The sequence below is a fragment of the Bos javanicus genome, chromosome 19, assembly GCF_032452875.1.
Source record: "Bos javanicus breed banteng chromosome 19, ARS-OSU_banteng_1.0, whole genome shotgun sequence".
In the NCBI taxonomy this organism is placed as follows: Eukaryota; Metazoa; Chordata; class Mammalia; order Artiodactyla; family Bovidae; genus Bos; species Bos javanicus.
In genome coordinates this window covers 52,202,584-52,220,915 of record NC_083886.1, presented here as the reverse complement: position 1 = coordinate 52,220,915, position 18,332 = coordinate 52,202,584, and the positions used below count along the sequence as shown (strand labels likewise).

The following is an 18,332-nucleotide window of genomic DNA, read 5'->3' as shown; positions in this document are numbered from 1 at the left end:
ACGTGGGCCTGGGAGACACACTCCTTCCCTGGGGGACGCTCAGGCACCAGGTAAAAGAGGACAGGACTGCTGTTCTCATGGCCAGTATCCTGACTGACAGAGTAGCGGCCTACCTGGAGGTGAGTCATCCTGGGAAGTGAGGCCAGAAGGGCTGGATCCCAGGTCCAACAACTTCCACGTGTCCTGGAGGGAACTGCTGGCAAGTGACGAGGACCTTCGGGTGTGGTGGCCAGTTTCCTCCTGGAATTCTTGAGCCAGGCGTGGCTTTGGGGACCGATTTTCTTTCTGAGGAGCTGATCTGCAAGTCACTGTGGAGCTCCTGTGCTGTCTCTGTGAAAGAGAGTAAAGAGAATTATCCTTGAAAGCCACCCTCTCTCCCTGCCCTCCCGGGGTGATAAGACAGTCAACCTGGCCTGAGGAGCTCTGGACATTCAAACATGGAACATGGGGAATTCCCTAGTGGTCCAGTGGTTAGGATTCCTTACGTTCACTGCCAAGAGCCTGGGTTCAATCTCTGGTCAGGGAACTAAGACCCCACGAGCCATGTAGTGCGGCCAACCTCCCCGCCAAAGAAACAGGATTGTGAGGGAGGTGAGCCTGGAAATCAGGGCCAAGGCCCTGAGGGGAAGACACTCAGGCAGTGGTCACTCTCCGCGACACTAAGTGGTCCAGTACTGGGTGCTTCCCGAGCGAGGATGTGGGCCGCATGAAGAGCTGGCCCTGGTGGGTCCTGTGTACCAGTCCTGGTCCCGCTGTGCAGCCTGGCCGAGCATCCTTTCTGCAGACTGTCTGTGCCAGGCGGGCTTGGCTCTTTCCTGAGCATTCGGAGAAACATTCTTTCTTGGCTTTCCTAGGGTCCTGTTGTGGAGATTTTAGTACAAGAAACTCAGTGTTTGTGGGTCTTTGATGGGCTGTGTTACTGAGTTTTCAGTGTTTGTGTGGCTTTGATGGGGCATGTTCTCAGTGTTTGTAGGGCTTTGACAGGGTGTGTTACTGGGTTCTCAGTGTTTGTGGGGCTTTGATGGGATGTGTTACTGGGTTTTCCCTCAGGATTAGGAAGAAACACCTTCCCCACATTTCTGATATTAGGGAGTCAGCTCTGTGATGAGCCAAAAGTGGAGAACGTGTTTGTGCTTCCACCAGCCAGTACGAACTTAACAGGCCTCGAGACAGTGATCCAAGTACCTTTCCAAGTACCTGACAGTCACATAACCTTCCTGCGGTGCCCAACGAGGGCACCCTGCACCTCGCCAGGCACAGGGTGAGGGGCCTGCAGCTCTCCTTTGTGGCACATCTTCAATGCACAGCTGAGGCCACTCTGGCCCCCTGCGGCCTGAACACTCACATCTGCCCTCTGAGGGGAGGCCTGTGGAAAAGCACTTGGGAGGGGGAGCCGAGGAGAACCGAAGCCCCGGACTGTGCAGAGGGCCCGGTGTAGAGGGCCGCCTACGGCTGCTGCTTCTCCTGATCAAGCTTACGTTTGTATTGTGAGCAGAGTAATGCACGCATATCTTTCGATTTTAACTTTCAGTGTCCAGGTGGCAGTGATAATGAGCAACTTCTCATGTTTGTTGACTGACGAAATGAGTTTCTTCTTCAATGGCTTCTGAATGTTGCATGTGTGCGTGCTCAGTTGCTTAGTCATGTCCAACTCTTTGTGACCTGACCCTATGGACTGCAGCCCGCCAGGCTCCTCTGTCCATGAGATTCTCCAGGCAAGAATACTGGAGTGGGTTGCCATTTCCTCCTTCAGGGGATCTTCCCGACCCAGGGATTGAACCAGCGTCTCCTGTGTCTCCTGCATTTGCAGGTGGATTCTTTACCACTGAGCTGCCTGGGAAGCCCCTTCTGATTGTTATCCTTTGCTTATTTTTCTACTGGTTATCTGTCTTTTTCTTCTTGAACTATAGGCATTCTTTTCTGTATGTTCTTCTTGTTTCTTCCTACACAGCACCATTAACTAGTGGAAGTAAAGAGGAACCAAAAAAAGAGGACCTCAAAGAGTCTTCCTTTCTCGAATTTTAAGATGAGTTATTTCACTGGATGTAATGGATAGCTTTGTAGTTTGAGAGAGATTGATAAAGTTTAATAAACTACTTAATTTACTAGAAAGAAATGGAGGTCTAGATAAGAGTATATGTGTTTCACCACAGAAGTTAGCAGGCACATTTATTTGATGATCTGGGAGAGATTTTTTCTAATAACACACATTTAGAGACTTAAATGATTAATGCAGATGACTTGAAAGGTACAAGCAGCTCAGACAGGCAGCCACTTCGATGCTTTAATACCACTTTCCACGAATGGCGAAGAGGGAAGGACTCTGAGTGTCTGTGTGCACACGCACACACGAGAGGAGTCTGGAACAAAGCCTATCGGGTTCCAGCAGACCCGCCCAGGTGAGGCCCAGCCCAGGGTGCCTAGGCCTCAGTGATCCTGCATTTCTTCTTTCTATGCTCTTTCCTTCTTCCCAAATACATCCTCCACAGGCTTTTTGTCAGTGGAAGAGTCTGTTGGTGGAAAACACTGTGCCTCCTGGGCCCCTCTCAGAGCCAGCCTTTCTGTTTCTCAGGCCAGTGTCTCCTGGTCTGGCACACTGCCTCCCTAGGCTTCTCTGTCCCCCTGACCCATTCCTGGCTGACCTTGTGCTGGTGACTCAGAACCCCTGCACTTTGCTGAAGACTTCCCTTTGCTGAAGACTTCTTCCTCAAACTCCACATCTAGATGTGCAAGCTCAGACTGAATGTAGGTGTGGGAATGGTAAAGGATCATCTCGGATCTAAGCCCATCCATCAAATCTCTACCCCCAGCTGCTCCCCAGGCCTCAAACTCTTTAGAGAATCCTGACTCACACTGCGCCCTCCCAACTCCCACCCATTATGATCCAGCCACCATCCCAGCCTTACTCCTCCTTACCAGCCCCTCCTCCCACCCTCACCCACCTGCGCCTCTTACCCAGGATGGAGCTTGTCACTAAGAGCCACATGTCATCTCATGGTGTAACAGGCCAGCTATCTGTTACTTGACTTGCTATTTATTTTAAATAAACTGAAAAGACAAACTACACAGTGTACAAGTCATCCAACAGATAAGGATTAGTATATATAAAGAAAAGTACAAACACTCAAGTAGAAAATCAGCATAAAACATGCATAAATAACCCACAAAAGAAGAAATACATATGGCTGATGAACAGATTTAAAATTTGAACACTCTCAGGATATAAGAAATGTTTAGAAGATGCATTTTAAACCTGTTATATTGGTAAAGATTTAGAAAACAATACCTAGGTAGGTAAAGCTATATAATAAAATACATATACGATATACTTTATAACTTTGAAAAACTAAGATCATGGCATCTGGTCCCATCACTTCATGGCAAATAGATGGGGAAACAGTGGAAACAGTGACAGACTTCATTTTGGGGGGCTCCAAATCACTGCAGATGGTGACTGCAGCCATGAAATTAAAAGATGTTTGCTCCTTGGAAGAAAAGTTATGAACAACTTAGACAGCATATTAAAAAGCAGAGACATTACTTTGCCAACAAAGGTCTAGTCAAAGCTAGGGCTTTTCCTAGGTCATGTATGGATGTGAGAACTGGACTATAAAGAAAGCTGAGAGCCAAAGAATGGATGCTTTTGAACTGTGGTGTTGGAGAAGACTCTTGAGAGTCCCTTGGACTGCAAGGAGATCCAATCAGTCCATCCTAAAGGAAATCAGCCCTGAATATTCATTGGAAGGACTGATGCTGAAGCTGAAACTCCAATACTTTGGCCACCTGATTCGAAGAACTGACTCATTTGATAAGACCCTGATGCTGGGAAAGATCGAAGGCGGGAGGAGAAGGGGACAGAGGATAAGATGGTTGGATGGCACCACCAACTTGATGGACATGAGTTTGAGTAAACTCTGGGAGTTGGTGATGGACAGGGAGGCCTGGCATGTTACAGTCCATGGGGTCGCAAAGAGTTGGACACGACTGAGTGACTGAACTGAACTAAACTGAATACACTGATAAGTTACTGCTAACTATGCTGAAGTGCTGAAAACTGGAAGCTTTTAAAATTGTGTTCACCGTATTCTAAAGTTTCTGTTATGAAAATGCAGTATTTGAGCAATCAGTAAAAAGTTTATTAAAAAAAAGTTTCTTAGATAAAGGACTGTTACCTGAGTTGTGAGGCAGGGTTGCCACTGTCCCAAGCATACGTCAGGAGCCTCACCTGAGCCCTGCGCCTCAGGGGTGTGGAAGGGGTGATGAGGCGGCTTCCCTGTAAACGAAATGAGGGAAAGGGAGTTTATTCCTTGTGTGCATATCACTTGGGTTCCTCCCATGCTGAAAACAAATACTCAAGAAGAACAGCATGTGCATCTTTAAAACCAAAGTCACTTCTCTTTTAAGAGAATTTGGGTGGGGGTGGTGCATGGACACGTGTGAACTGTGCAACACACGCCAGCATTTCAGCAGACTTCAGAACACACAGAAACATTCCACAAAGTCACATACCCTTGACACAGCTTCTCAGAGTGGCAGACATGAGCACATCCATTAACAGACCCAAAGACATACCCTCTCTGCAGCATAGAAAAATAGAAGCAAAAGTTTACGTATGTATGCTTGAGGATTATTCTTGTAATCAATGCTTCAGCAGTCTGCCTTAATCAGGTATGATCTAGGCATCAAATGAACATTCATTTGTTAACTCAGTTTGGGTTATGTTACCTGAAAACCTTAGAAATTGACCTTTAAGCTGACATACTACAAGAGAGAAATTACCATTGAGGTAAGTTTTTCAGAATAACAAATTTGGTTAAATACAAGGTTATTGAGGACCCCGAGTTGTTGTTGTTGTTTTTTTTTTCGGTGTGTGTGTGTGTGTGATTTATGTGAAAATTAATCATGGGATCCTCACTAAAATGGAGTTGGGAGGCCAGAAGGGGAGCTCTCACAGAAGAGACCACCTTGCATCTCTGGAAGGAAGTAACACTGCTGGCAGCTGGAGAAGGATTTTATCTCTGCCTGGCAATGGCCCAGCCAATAAAAGCCACTGTACTTTGAAGTTCCAATTTGTTCCAATGGACTCTGTTTTTAACAGCTCCTCCCAACTTCCCCTTCTCTATAAAAGAGGTTCCCCTCCTTTGCCTCAACATACTTGCATGTGGTTCATTGTAGTCGCAGGTCCCAAACTGCAATTCTTTGCTGCTCCTGAATAAATTCATTTGGCGGGTAAAATTACTGGTTGTTTTACTGTTTTTGGTTAATAACTATTGCTATTTACAATGTTGGAAACTGAAGCAGATAAATTTTTCAAAAGCTTATTTCTCCATTCATTTAAAAATAATGATGATGGACATGTTGCGTGTTATTAACATCTGAGTAGTTATGACAGTAGTTTTGCCACCATGGTCCTTCTGAGATGAGGCCTAAAGTAATGTATGTTTTTTCCAGGTGATAAAAAGACGTATGAAGAACAATATTTGGAAATGAATATACTTTCCTTAGTTTATAATACCTTAAAGTTTAAAGGCTATCAATTCTGAAGTTACAGAAATGGGTAACAAGCCAATGAAAAGATGCTCAACATCATTAGTCATTAGGACATGCAAAATCAAAATCACAATGAGATACTACTTTGCACTTACTAGGATGGCTAAAATAAAAAAGACAGAGGACCTTCTCTGGTGGTCCAGTGGTTAAGAATCTGGGCTTCCACTGTAGAGGGCATGGGATCAATCCCTGGTCAGGGAAGTTCCATATGCTACAGGTACAGCCAAAAAAACCACAAAAACAAAAAGATAGGAAGTAAGTGTTGTTGAGGATGTGGAAAATCAGAACCTCAGAGATTACTGGTGGGAAAGCAAAATGCAGCTATAGTCAAAAACAGTTTGGTGGCTTCTCAATGAGTTAAACATTGAATTACCATGTCACTGCAGCAATTCCATTTCTGGGTATATATCTAAAGAACTGAGAACAAGTTTAAACAAAAACTTGTACAAGAATTTTCATAGCAGTATTATTCACAATAACCAAAAGACAGAAAAAAAAAAAACACCCCAAATGTCTATTACTAATGAGTGGATAAACAGTGTAGCCTGTCTATACAAGGGAACATTATTCAGCCATAAAAAGGAATGAAGCACCAACACACACTACAATGTAATCAAACCTCAAAAACATTATGTTTGGTGAAAAAAGCCAGACACAAAAGGCCACAGGATGCATGCTTCCATTTACATAAAATGTCCAGACGACCAGAACAGTTTTCTTTGCTTTATGTTGACTTTATTACGCTTCATGATTAAAAACAAATAAACAAAGCTACTTCCCTATGGGAGAGCTAACGTTCTTTACAATGACGTTGACTTCTGTGTTTATTTTTAAATGTTTATTGTCACTTTGACCTGAGGAGACAAATACTGTTGTTTCCCGGGCGTCCATGATCCTATTTTAGTGTTCAAATCTCCTGACAGCCTTTGGTAATTTTCCTTTTCAAACTGAATCCTAGGGGTAAAAAGGAGATAAAACTTCCAGGGTACTCTTTTCACCTAAAATTATCTTTGTGCCTTGGGAAAATCACAGATTTGTTCTTATAATAGAAGTGTTAGAAATAATTAGGTTTATTTGAGGTATTATTATCCATGAGTTTCATGAGAAGAGTTGCTGAGTCCGAAGAAATGTTCAGCCAATCCCATTTTATATATTTGTTGGTAAAATATTGTTCATATCATGTGTTTGAGGAACTTTCTAGAGATCTGTTAGGGTCCTGGGTGCCTGTCAGGTTTTTCTTCATCAGAGTCCTAAAGTGTCTGCCCAGTGCCATGAGGGAACAGGGGTATAGAGCTTAAAAGTTGGTGGACTCAGTCACTGTTTTAAATATTTACTTGGTCACAACCTTACTTCTTTAACTTGAATCCAGCGTTTGGGAGGCCAGGAGTTTGCAGCTGTGCCTTCACATCTCATAGTTAATATGCGGATGGTCAGGACCTGCCCCACAACTCCTCACTCTGCTTGATATTCTTGGTATATTCATGGTACATTATGTTTCAGGATTATTTTGTGTTATATCGCAGGAATTTTCCCTCTATAAAAATTATGTTCACTGATTTTTAGAAATCAGATACAGTGTTCACAGTCTTCTTTAAAAACAGGCATAACTTCTTAGACTAACTTTATCTAAAACTTTTTTCAGGGAGCAGCTTTTTTGCTCTGCACGGCACAGAAACAACCAAATATAACTTCTCAGTGGCACTTTTATTGTTACGCACTCCCTTCAGATCTTTCACTTTTGAAAATTATCAGTAGTATAAGTTAACCATGGCCATATTACATCTTCATCATCCATGTGGACAAAAAAAAATGTGGTGTACCATTTCAATAAACAGAGAATATTGCCTGCCACCAAGCAATCAGCCGCTGCAGCTGTCCCAACTGTGCACCCTAATGGGATTCAGAATGGACAAAAACAGGATATTGGCCCTAGATAGTTCAGATGCATATCAGAAGAACGGTTTCAACGGGCCCAGACTCTTGCATCTTCCCATATATAAAAAGGCACTAAAATCCTCGAGATGTCTGTTTTTTTGATGATTAATAGTAATCTTTTGATGTTTGGCTACATATATATTGTTTTAACAAAAACTCCTTCATATCCTGTTCTCTTTGACCTCTCTGGAACAGTCTCTCAGAGCCGTCAGATAGGCTGCCTTCCTGGACTGTTGTTGTGGTTCAGCTGCCAAGTCGTGTCCGACTCTTTGCAATCCAATGGACTGTAGCACATCAGGCTTCCCTATCCCTCACCATCTCCTGGAGTTTGCTCAAGTTCATGTCCATTGCATCAGTGATGCTGTTCAACCATCTTATCCTCTGTCATTCTTCTCTCTTCCTGCTTTCAATCTTTCCCAGCATCAGGGTCTTTTCCAATGAGCTGGCTGTTTGCATCAGGTGCCCAAAGTACTGAAGCTTCAGCTTCAGCAACAGTGGACTGTAGTCCTCAGGAATATTCTCGAATAAAACCGAATTCTCCACTTTTAGATTGTGCATTTTCTCTTCAGTGAACAGCTACAAAGAGTTTGTTTTACTTTAATGAAAAGAAAAAAAAGAAGAAAAAAAAGAGTCAGGCCAGCACAGTGGGAAAACACTGTGTCATGGGCATTGCTTAGACCACCGTGAGGCCATCCAGTGGCCTGACTCAGGATGTCCAGAACACTAGTAAAGAAGCAGATGGATTGTTGAGATTTCAGAACCAAGATGGAGTGGAATAAGGATTAATCACCTAGGACTGAAGGGACCCACGAGGGACAATGCAGCTGCTGATGGGAATACTGTACATGTGACTTTAATGCTCCTTCTAGATACACAAGGAACCCTTTCTCTTTCCCCTTAAGCTGTCTGTGGTGGTGGTTTTAGTCGCTAAGTCGTGTCTGACTCTTTGTAACCCCATGGACTGTAGCCCGCCAGGCTCCTCTGTCCATGGAATTTCCCAGGCAAGAATACTGGAGTGGGTTGCCATTTCCCTTTCCAGGGGATCTTCCTGACCCAGGGATTGAACTCACGTATCCTGTATCTCCTGAACTGGCAGGTAGATTCTTTACCACTGAGCCACCTGGGAAACCCTTAAGCAGTCTGTAGTCCATACAAATTTAGTGGCCTCTGGTTTTGTAAACTGAAATGAAACATTTCTAAGTGGTATCTTGGTCTCTTAAGTCTGAGTCCTCCAGAACTTGTTAACTCTTGTTGAGTATTCTTCCTTTCCTGGCAATATAATAATTTGCGTAGGTTCAAAGGGTATCTTCTTGTTTCTACTTAGATTTGACTGGCAACATGGATTGCACAGCCAAGGCCTTGCCTGGGTGGCCACAGGGGAGAATGATACTCAATCACCAGGACCCAGCAAGTGTAAGGATCTGCAGTTCAGGGATCAAGGCTCATAAGGCCCTCCCAGGAAAACTGCCAGGTGCCAGCCTCATGAGGGGATAAGGAAGTTCATCTCCTGGCAGGTCCAGGAGCCTCAGGATATTCTGGAAACCTCAAGAAAAAAGGAATTTGCTTGAAATAATCCATCAGGTGAAACATGGTGGGTTCTCGGCTTCCTGGACTCAGGACAACAAATAAGACGCTTTCAAAAGTCCAACCTGAAATCCTGACGGGAACTTCCAGCAAAGCAAACTCAAAAGGGCCAACATGATGGATTAACACTCTGATTGCACATACGGAAACAATCAGGCCAAATGGGACCAGCCTTGTTTCATGATCAAGAATAATCTTTCACATGAATTGTATCAAAAGCTGAGAAACTAAAGGGAAAAAAAAAACAACTATGGAAACTGCATTGCCTACCGCACATCCTGAGGAGCTGTCAGGGTATTGCCTCTCACAGTGCCTGAGTTACAACTCTGGAAGCTGCTGGACATGCAGACTATGCCTTGTCCCTTGGCTTTTTCATGGGCTCCCACTCCTCCCTTTAGAGAAACTGGTTCTGCCTCTATTTGCAATTCAATTCCTTTACTCCATATACATTTGCTCTTTTGATTTTTCCTTGAATTGGTTATAACATTTGACTGGTTTCCTCACTGTTCAATGAACAGGGGAAAATTCTAAACATGTGCTGGCTTTCATATCTGTTTGAGAATCATATCTTCTCCCTGAAAATTATCTTTTAACACTTATTAAAGAAATATTATTAAAATGTTATCAGATATCAGAAAGGACACTGAATAATATGAACCTTGATGAGCTATAACTGGCATGAGCACTTCTGCTCTAAGTAACATGGCATGAAAACTGACACAACACAGTGGTAAGGAACAGAAGGAGAAATGGACAGAAATAAAAGAACAGTGCAAGATTTTAATGCAAAAATCATAGTTCTTGGCATTTCAAGTTGACGAGTATACAGAAGTTTAGAAAGAGTGTTAATCATTGTATTTAGGCTGAGGCGTCCCAGCACTGGAGCCTACCTGCTGTTGGGTGGGGCTGGGTCTTGGTGCTGGGGTGGTGGCTGGCCTCCAGGAGAGCTCACCCTGGTGAGTACCTCTGCCACCAGTGTCCTTGTCCCCACAGAGCCACGGCAGCCTCCCACCTCCCCAGAGACCCTCCAAGACCAGCAGGGTCACCTTTGGTGTTCTGCTCGTTTGTTCATCCACATGAACCTAAAATCCAGTTTGTCCAGCTCCACCAAAAAATGTGTTAGAATTTTCATCTATTTGAGAACTGGATGTCCTCAAAAAAGTGAACTCTAGTAGACACACTAGAGTACGGATATCATTATCAGTGGAACTACTATACCTCTGTTTATCTAGGTCTTCTTCAGCATCTTTAATAAAACTGTATTTTTTTTTCCAAAAGGCTGCTTAATAGAACACAATCAAAAGTAGACTTCAATTCTCTCTTCAATTTTGAAACTCTCTCTTGTGAATTCAACCAGTCCATTCTAAAGGAGATCAGTCCTGGGTGTTCTTTGGAAGGAATGATGCTAAAGCTGAAACTCCAGTACTTTGGCCACCTCATGCCAAGAGTTGACTCGTTGGAAAAGACTCATGCTGGGAGGGATTGGGGGCAGGAGGAGAAGGGGACGACAGAGGATGAGATGGCTGGATGGCATCACTGACTCAATAGACGTTGAGTCTGAGTGAACTCCGGGAGTTTGTGATGGACAGGGAGGCCTGGTGTACTGCGATTCATGGTGTCGCAAAGACTCGGACATGACTGAGTGACTAAACTGAACTGAACTCACCAAGACAGGAGTCAGGAGGCCAGAAGCGGAGCCCTTATGCATACCTTACTCATGTAAATACAGATCCTAACAGAAGAGACTACTTTGGATCTCCAGACACAAGTGACATTGCCTTACTGCCACAAGGAGGAGGAAGATACTCTCTTTTCCTGGTAGCAGCCCAGACAATGAGAGATCATTACAGTTCAGCCAATGAAAAATCACTACACTTTGAACTCCCAGTTTCCTCCAAAGGACTCTGTTTGTAACAGCTCCCCACAATGTCCCCTACTCCTCTATAAAAAGGTTTCCTCTCTTTTGCTTTATCTGACTTGCATGTCAAGAGGCAACAGGAGCGGACTTGGACTATTTGCTTTACAGGACTATGCAGGTCAAGAAGCAACAGTTAGAACTGGACATGGAACAACTGACTGGTTCCAAATTGGGAAAGGTTCCAGCCGGGAAAGGAGTACGTCAAAGCTGTATATTTTCACCTTGCTTATTTAACCTATATGCAGAGTACATCACGTGAAATGCTGGACTATATGAAGCACAAACTGGAATCATGATTGCAGGGAGAAATATCAATAACCTCAGATATGCAGATGACACCATCCTTATGGCAGAAAGTGAAGAGAAACTAAAGAACCTCTTGATGAAAGTGAAAGAAGAGAGTGAAAAAGCTGGCTTAAAACTCAACAGTCAAAAAACAAAGATCATGGCATTCAGTCACATCACTTCATGGCAAATAGACAGGGAAACAATGAGAACAGTGACAGACATTATTTTCTTGGGCCCCAGAATCACTGCAGACGGTGACTGCAGCCATGAAATTAAAAGACACTTACTCCTTGGAAGAAAAGCTATGACCAACCTAGATGGCACATTAAAAAGCACAGACATTACTTTGCCAACATAGGTCCGTTTAGTCAAAGCTAGGGCTTTTCCAGTGGTCATGTATGGATGTGAGAGTTGGACTATAAAGAAAGTTGACTGCCAAAGAATTGATGCTTTTGAACTGTGGTGTTGGAGAAGACCCTTGAGAGTCCCTTGGACTGCAAGGAGATCCAACCAATCCGTCCTAAAGGAAATCAGTCCGGAATATTCATTGGAAGGACTGATGCCGTAGCTGAAGCTCCAGTACTTTGGCCACCTGATGCAAAGAACTGACTCACTGGAAAAGACCCTGATGCTGGGAAAGATTGGAGGCTGGAGGAGAAGGGGACAACAGAGGATGAGATGGTTGGATGGCATCACCGACTCGATGGACAAAAGTTTGAGGAAGCTCTGGGAGTTGGTGATGGACAGGGAAGCCTGGCGTGCTGCAGTCCATGGGGTCACAAAGAGTTGGACACGACTGAGACTGAACTCACTGACTTGCATGTGGTTCACCACAGTTGTATGTCCCAAATTGGAATTCTTTGTTGCTCCTGAATAAACTCATTTTGCTGACAAAAAATAAATTTTAGGTTAACACTGGAGGTCCCACCAAGATCCAGAGCAGACTCCTGACAACCCTGGGACTGGTGAGCAAAAGGGTGGGGTACTCACCAAGTCTACAGGGCTCACCATTTTCCTAGTCACCCCTGGAGTTTAAGGGGAAGGTTTTCTCCTGGATTGGAGCTCCGCTCTTAGTGCATTTAGAACTCTCAAAGGCTTTATCTGGGATATGTTTAAAGGCTTTACCCTTTTTGTTAAGGCTTTGCTTTGTCTGTGAGCACTCATTTGGGACTTCAGCCTTACTTGAAATCAGGCTGTCCCAACTGGAACTGTGCCGGCCTTCGGTCCAATTCCTTTTGGAATTGGGCTGTTCCTATTTCGAACTGTGCCATTCAGCCTTTAACCCGATTCTTTTGGGATCAGGCTGTCCCAAGTGGAACTGTGCTGCTATTTGGCGTGCAGGCTGTTTAAGAATTGCCCCCTTTGCTTTAGAGAAAAAAGAAAGAAAGAAACCTCCAGAAAATGGGATCCCAGTTATCTAAAATGTCTTGAGGGTGCCCCACATTTAAAGACCCTGTCTGATTTTATGTTTAAAAACCACAGTCCCTTCTCACGCATGTTTCTAAAGAAATGGACAAATTTTAACCCAAAGTAATTTGGAACATCACTGGCCATTATGGAGAACTTTCAGACTCACCAAGCTTACCTTTCTTAAAACTATTAGACAGCCATGACTCTGAAATTATCAAAATTAAAATTGATTGCTATTTTGATTGCTGTTGATTGCTATTTTGAGGCTTCCAAATATTATCAGGAATTTAAAATTGTCTCTCTGCAAATACAATAATTATACCGTCCAAGGCAAACAAAGACAAAATGGCTCTGAAGCCTCATGCTCATCCCCCCCACTTCTTTGTCCCTGGTATCAGCTCATTTATCCCCCCACTCTCCCTCCCCTTGCTTCTTTGTCTCAGTCTGCCACGCTCTATCAGAAACTGGCCTTTAAAGGGAAAACTTCTGAGACTTCCCAGGTGGTCCAGTGGTAAGACCCCACACTCCCAATGCAGGGGGCCCAGGCACAATGCCTGCTCAGGGAACTAGATTCCACACTCTGCAACTAAGAATTTGCATGCAGCAACTAAGAGTCTGAATAACACAACTAAACTCTCACATACTACAATGAAAATCAAAGACCTTTGAGTGCTGCAACTGAGATCTGGCACAAATAAATAAATAAAATAATCAACAACAAAAAAATAGAGAAATCTTCTGAGGGTCCAAATAGACCCATTACTTATGTAAGTAAGTAAGACCCATTAGTTATGTTCCCTTGACAAAGGCTGAATTGCCACACACAGTTAAAAGTTTCCAAAAGTAACTGAGGACCTTGGTAGATTTGCTGAAGAATTTAGCATAGTTATTCAAACCTACCAGTCTGGTTTCTCAGATTTATATCAGTTAGTTCACAAGCTTTTTGAGAGGCAAGCCAAACACTGAATGAAATTAGACTGAAGGAATCACCCTGGGCAGGGGGTGGGGGGGTGGGGGGGTGGCTTTAGAAAAACAAACGCCTAGCTTCTAGTAAAAGAATCTGCCTGCAGTGCAGGAGACACAGGTTCCATCCCTGGTTCAGGAAGATCCCTGAAGAAGGAGATGGCAACCCTCTCCAATATTCTTGCCTGGGAAACCCCATGGACAAAGGAACCTGGAGGGCTACAGTCCATGGGGTCACACAAATCAGACATGACTTAATGACTAAACCACCACAGCTTCTGTTAAGAGGTCAGAACGTTTGCTGAAAACCCCCACCAGCAGTTACAACTGCCTTTCCCAAGCCTGTTGATGGGAACTAAATTCAGGTTTGCACACAAAAATCTGATGAACCCGTTCGTGACTATTTAATTGACTCCAAATTGTCTTTAAAGAAAATACTGGTCTTCCTTCAGATGTTGAAGTCACTCGGATAGCCCTTATCGCCTCACTTACTAATGGCTGAACCAGGATCATTCTCTTTTAGTTAGAAGGACAAGGGTGGAATGGGAGATTATGTTCACTTTAGATTTAGTTAACTTGGCAAATCAGCTGACTCGAATCCTAGGTGAGTCAAGACCACTAAATTCTTAATCTTTAATTTCTGAAAATGAAGGCGCCTTAACAAAACCCTTCTAGTCTCTGCTATTACTGTAAAGAGCCAGGACACGGGAAAAAGATTGCTAAAAGTGTAAGTGTTTTGGGCATCTTTAGCCCTCTAACCAGCCTCTCAAACATCCTCTTAAGCCCCTCCCTGTGAGGGGCTCTGAGGAATGACTGGGGCTCTCTCAATCCTCTCCTTGAATCAGCTTGGAGAAACCACTCTCCAGATTGCGAACGAATCTCTGTCTTTACAGACCCCAGATCACACTCTCAGTGCTCAGCCCCATCACTAAAGAAAAATACTAAGATGGTCCAAATAGTGAGGGTCTCTAATGAACCTCAACAGGGTCCGGTTTCTGAACCTCTTCCCTTTTGCTTAGACCATTTAAGAGGTACACACCCTTTTTTCCTTAGCTCCTCCACCCCTATTAATTTATAAGGCCAGGGCTTCTTGGAAAAGTATCATGCTGGAATTTCTTTCTCCCAAAAAGGGAGAAACAGTTCTAAAATTTGACAGTTGCCATCAAAATAACCAATCAGGTGAATTAAACCACCCTTTGACTTCTTTTATTTGCTCTGTCTCTGATAGTACTGCTTCTGGAAACACTGATCATTTGTCTCTATTGAATCAGGTACCACCCTCCTTATGGGCAAACTGTCCAATTGATATTGGCAAAATCCTCCCATCAAGATTCAAATAGATTCCCTCAAATGCCCTCCCCAGGTAAATAAGCACTTCAACATATAAAGTCTGTAACAGAAGAGGCTACTGGGGCTCAGGGCCTCATTATCCCCTACAGTAGTTCTTGTATTACTTCTATTTCACTTGAGAGAAAACTTAAGTTCTGTCTGGTTTTTTTACTGGATTTGCATATGGTTCACCATAATTGCATGTCCCAAACTGCAGTTCTTTGTTATTTCCAAATAAACTCATTCTTCTGGGAAAATAGCCTTTTGTTTTTAGGTGAATACTCTTAATCAACTTGAGTGATATAGAAAACCTGAGTCTATAGTGGTAGAAAATCTAGCAACTAATCATCCTGATAATATTATCCCTCAAAACCTCTGGGGTGGGACTTCCCTGGTCATTCAGTGGTTAAGACTCTGTGTTCCCAATGCAGGGGCCCAGGTTAGATCCCTCACGCAGCAACTATCCCTTGTGCCACAACTAAGCCCCAGTGCAGCCAAGTTTAAAAGAAAAAAAAAAGCAAAACCCTGGGACATGGCAAAATTGATACTCAGAAAGGATATTCACATCTTAAAACTATGCAATTACTAAACAAGAAAGGATAAAATAAATGCTTAAGAAATCAGGGAAAGAACAATAAAATAAACCCAAGGAAAGGAACGAATAAAAATAAAATGGAAACTTCTGATAAAGACATAGAAAACCACCCATTGACCCCAAGCAGTCGTCTTTGAGGAAACCCCCTGGAAGGTAGCAAAGAAATCCTAAAACACACAGGTTAATAAACACATTTAACGTGCTCTAGGAGAGATTACCAAGAAACGGGAAGACGTGGTATTTAAAAAAGCAATGACTGGGCTTCCCCGGTGGCTCAGTGATAAAGAATCTGCTTGCCAATGCAGGAGACACGTGTCCTTTCCTGATTTGGGAAGAACCCACATGCTGCGAACAACTAAGTCCGTGTGTGTGCCCTTAGTTGCTCAGTCGTGTCTGACTCTCTGTGACCCCATGAACTGTAGACCGCCAGGCTCCTCTGTCCATGGGATTTTCCATGGCAAGAATACTGGAGTGGGTTGCCATTTCCTACTCCAGGGGAGCTTCCCAACCCAGGGATCGAACCCGTGTCTCTCGTGTCTTCTGCATCTGCACTGGCAGACAGATTCTATACTACTGCGTCACTTGGGAAGCCCAACTAAGCTAAGTCCCACAACTACTGAGCCTGTGCTCCAGAGCCTGGGAGTCGCAACTGCTGAGCCTGCCTGCTGCAACTACTGAATGAAGCCCGAGAGCCCGTGCGTCGCAATGCGAAGAGCCGCCGCAAATGAGAAGCCCGTCTACTTTAATTAGAGAAAAGCCTGCACAACAACGAAGACCCAGCACAGCCATAAATAAACAGAATTTTTAAAAAAAAAAAGACAAATAGTTGAGAAATTTAAAGAACGGAAAAACCCAGAAAACCCAACCAACCATAAGTTTAAGATATTAAAAATAAAAAAATACTGATTCCAGAGCAGGTTAAATTAAAGCAGAACAACCCTCATGTAGACACAGGATGATAGACCAGGAGCACAAATGGGTTGGGAGCAGCCATAGAGGAAAGGCAGACCACTGGCGAGGGAGAGGCTCACACTGACGCTGGCTTCTCACAGGACAGCGGGGCCCTGCCTGACAAAAAAGCTGTAAGAAAATGCCAATCAGAAGTCTCCTTCCAGCCATGCCATCGTTCCAGGAAGTGGTCAAAATGAAATCATTTTATGAAGACAAAGTTTACTGCCCACAGGCCCTTCTTGAAGCAAAGAACAGATCCCTGAATGTCAGATCCTTTCCCTCCAAGGCCCTCAGAACACACGAGCGAAGCTGTGCATGACCCAGGGCTTCCAGGGGTTTGGAGGCGCAGAGTGTGGCAGGGCGCTGATAGCGAGGGGCAAACACACCAAGAATTCATGAAATGTGACCAAAAATCACTGCTTCTCAATTAATATTGTTTATAGGACTGGAGATGCACATGTGGAATCATAATTAATAAACTAAAGCAGTATTTTCCTATTTATGCCCAATAAACAGTACTGGGTCAACCAGCTAACCACCTAGGGAAAAATAAAATAAAGCTAGATCCCTAACCTGTTTCTATTTTACCAAATCATTTCTAGATGAATCAAAGATTCAGCAAGAAGAAAGCTGGGGGAGAGCACAAAAGAAATTCAGCAGAAAAATTACATAATGATATACAAATGGCCAACACACACACACCCACATCCACACACAGAAATGTAAAGAAATACAAATTAAAACAATGAACTAATTTTACCTAACTAAACTGGCAAAAACCAATTCCTAATGAATTTTTAGCTTCTGTGAAGCTGTGGTCAAATAGGCGCTTCACTGTCGTAAAAAAACACCCAAATGCACTTTCCCTGGGGGCGGGGTGGGGGTAGGGGGAGGTGAGGAACGGTTCACACTCCCCTGAGAGGCTGGTTGGAGCATGTCTGCTGGAGCCCAGTGAACAGACATGTGATAGAAGCAGCCCAGTGCATGGAGTCTCCCCTGGGGCCAGCTCGGTGACGGCCCCAAGGGAGGGTGTGCAGAGCTAGGCAGGAGTCACTGTTTCAACATTCGGGTGCATGTGACACCATGAAGAGACAATCCAACAGACAGGCAGCAAAGTGCAGACGAGACCTAGTTGGCAGTTTGTGCTTTACAGTATAAATTAACTATCTCTCAGCATTCATTGAAATTTTTATAGTGAGCAAATAGCATTTTCAACATCAGGGGAAAAAAAAAAAGAGCCTTTAAGAAATGTTAGGTATCAGAGAATACATATTGTGTGATCCCCACTCTATGACATGCTGCTGCTGCTGCTGCTAAGTCGAGTCAGTCGTGTCCGACTCTGTGCGACCCCATAGACGGCAGCCCACCAGGTTCCCCCGTCCCTGGGATTCTCCAGGCAAGAACACTGGAGTGGGTTGCCATTTCGTTCTCCAATGCATGAAAGTGAAAAGTGAAAGTCAAGTCGCTCAGTCGTGTCTGACTCTTCGAGACCCCAAGGACTGCAGCCCACCAGGCTCCTCCGCCCATGGGATTTTCCAGGCAACTACGACATGCTGGAAAAGGCTAAACTACAGAGACAGGGAAAAGATGAGTGGTTGTCAGAGGTCAGGAGGGAGGGAAGGTGACCAGGTGGAGCGCACAAGGTTTAAACCCACAGAACATACACCATGAAAGTGAGCCCTGATGTAAAACTGCAGGAGTCTGGGTGATGCTGTGTCAAAGCAGTTTCACTGATTGCAATGAATCTACCATCTAGAGTGGATGTGGGCTCAGCAGGAAAGAATATGTTTGCAGTGCAGGAGACCGCCT

The 18,332-nt window shown here is 44.0% G+C and overlaps 1 protein-coding gene across 11 annotated transcripts in view; it reads right to left on the bottom strand.

The window, feature by feature from the left end:
* Positions 1-18,332, bottom strand: part of CCDC57 (coiled-coil domain containing 57) — a 110,789-nt gene that overhangs the window by 29,677 nt on the left and 62,780 nt on the right. For 5 of the 11 annotated variants that reach the window (XM_061392490.1, XM_061392493.1, XM_061392494.1 and 2 more), the window contains 3 exons: positions 4,173-4,273; positions 739-858; positions 114-330 (listed from right to left, as the gene is read on the bottom strand). In XM_061392490.1, coding sequence (XP_061248474.1) covers positions 114-330; positions 739-858; positions 4,173-4,273 — 438 coding nt within the window. Of the gene's footprint in view, positions 1-113; positions 331-738; positions 859-4,172; positions 4,274-18,332 lie in introns of those variants that run through there. The other 6 variants (XM_061392496.1, XM_061392498.1, XM_061392497.1 and 3 more) reach the window with 4 other exon arrangements.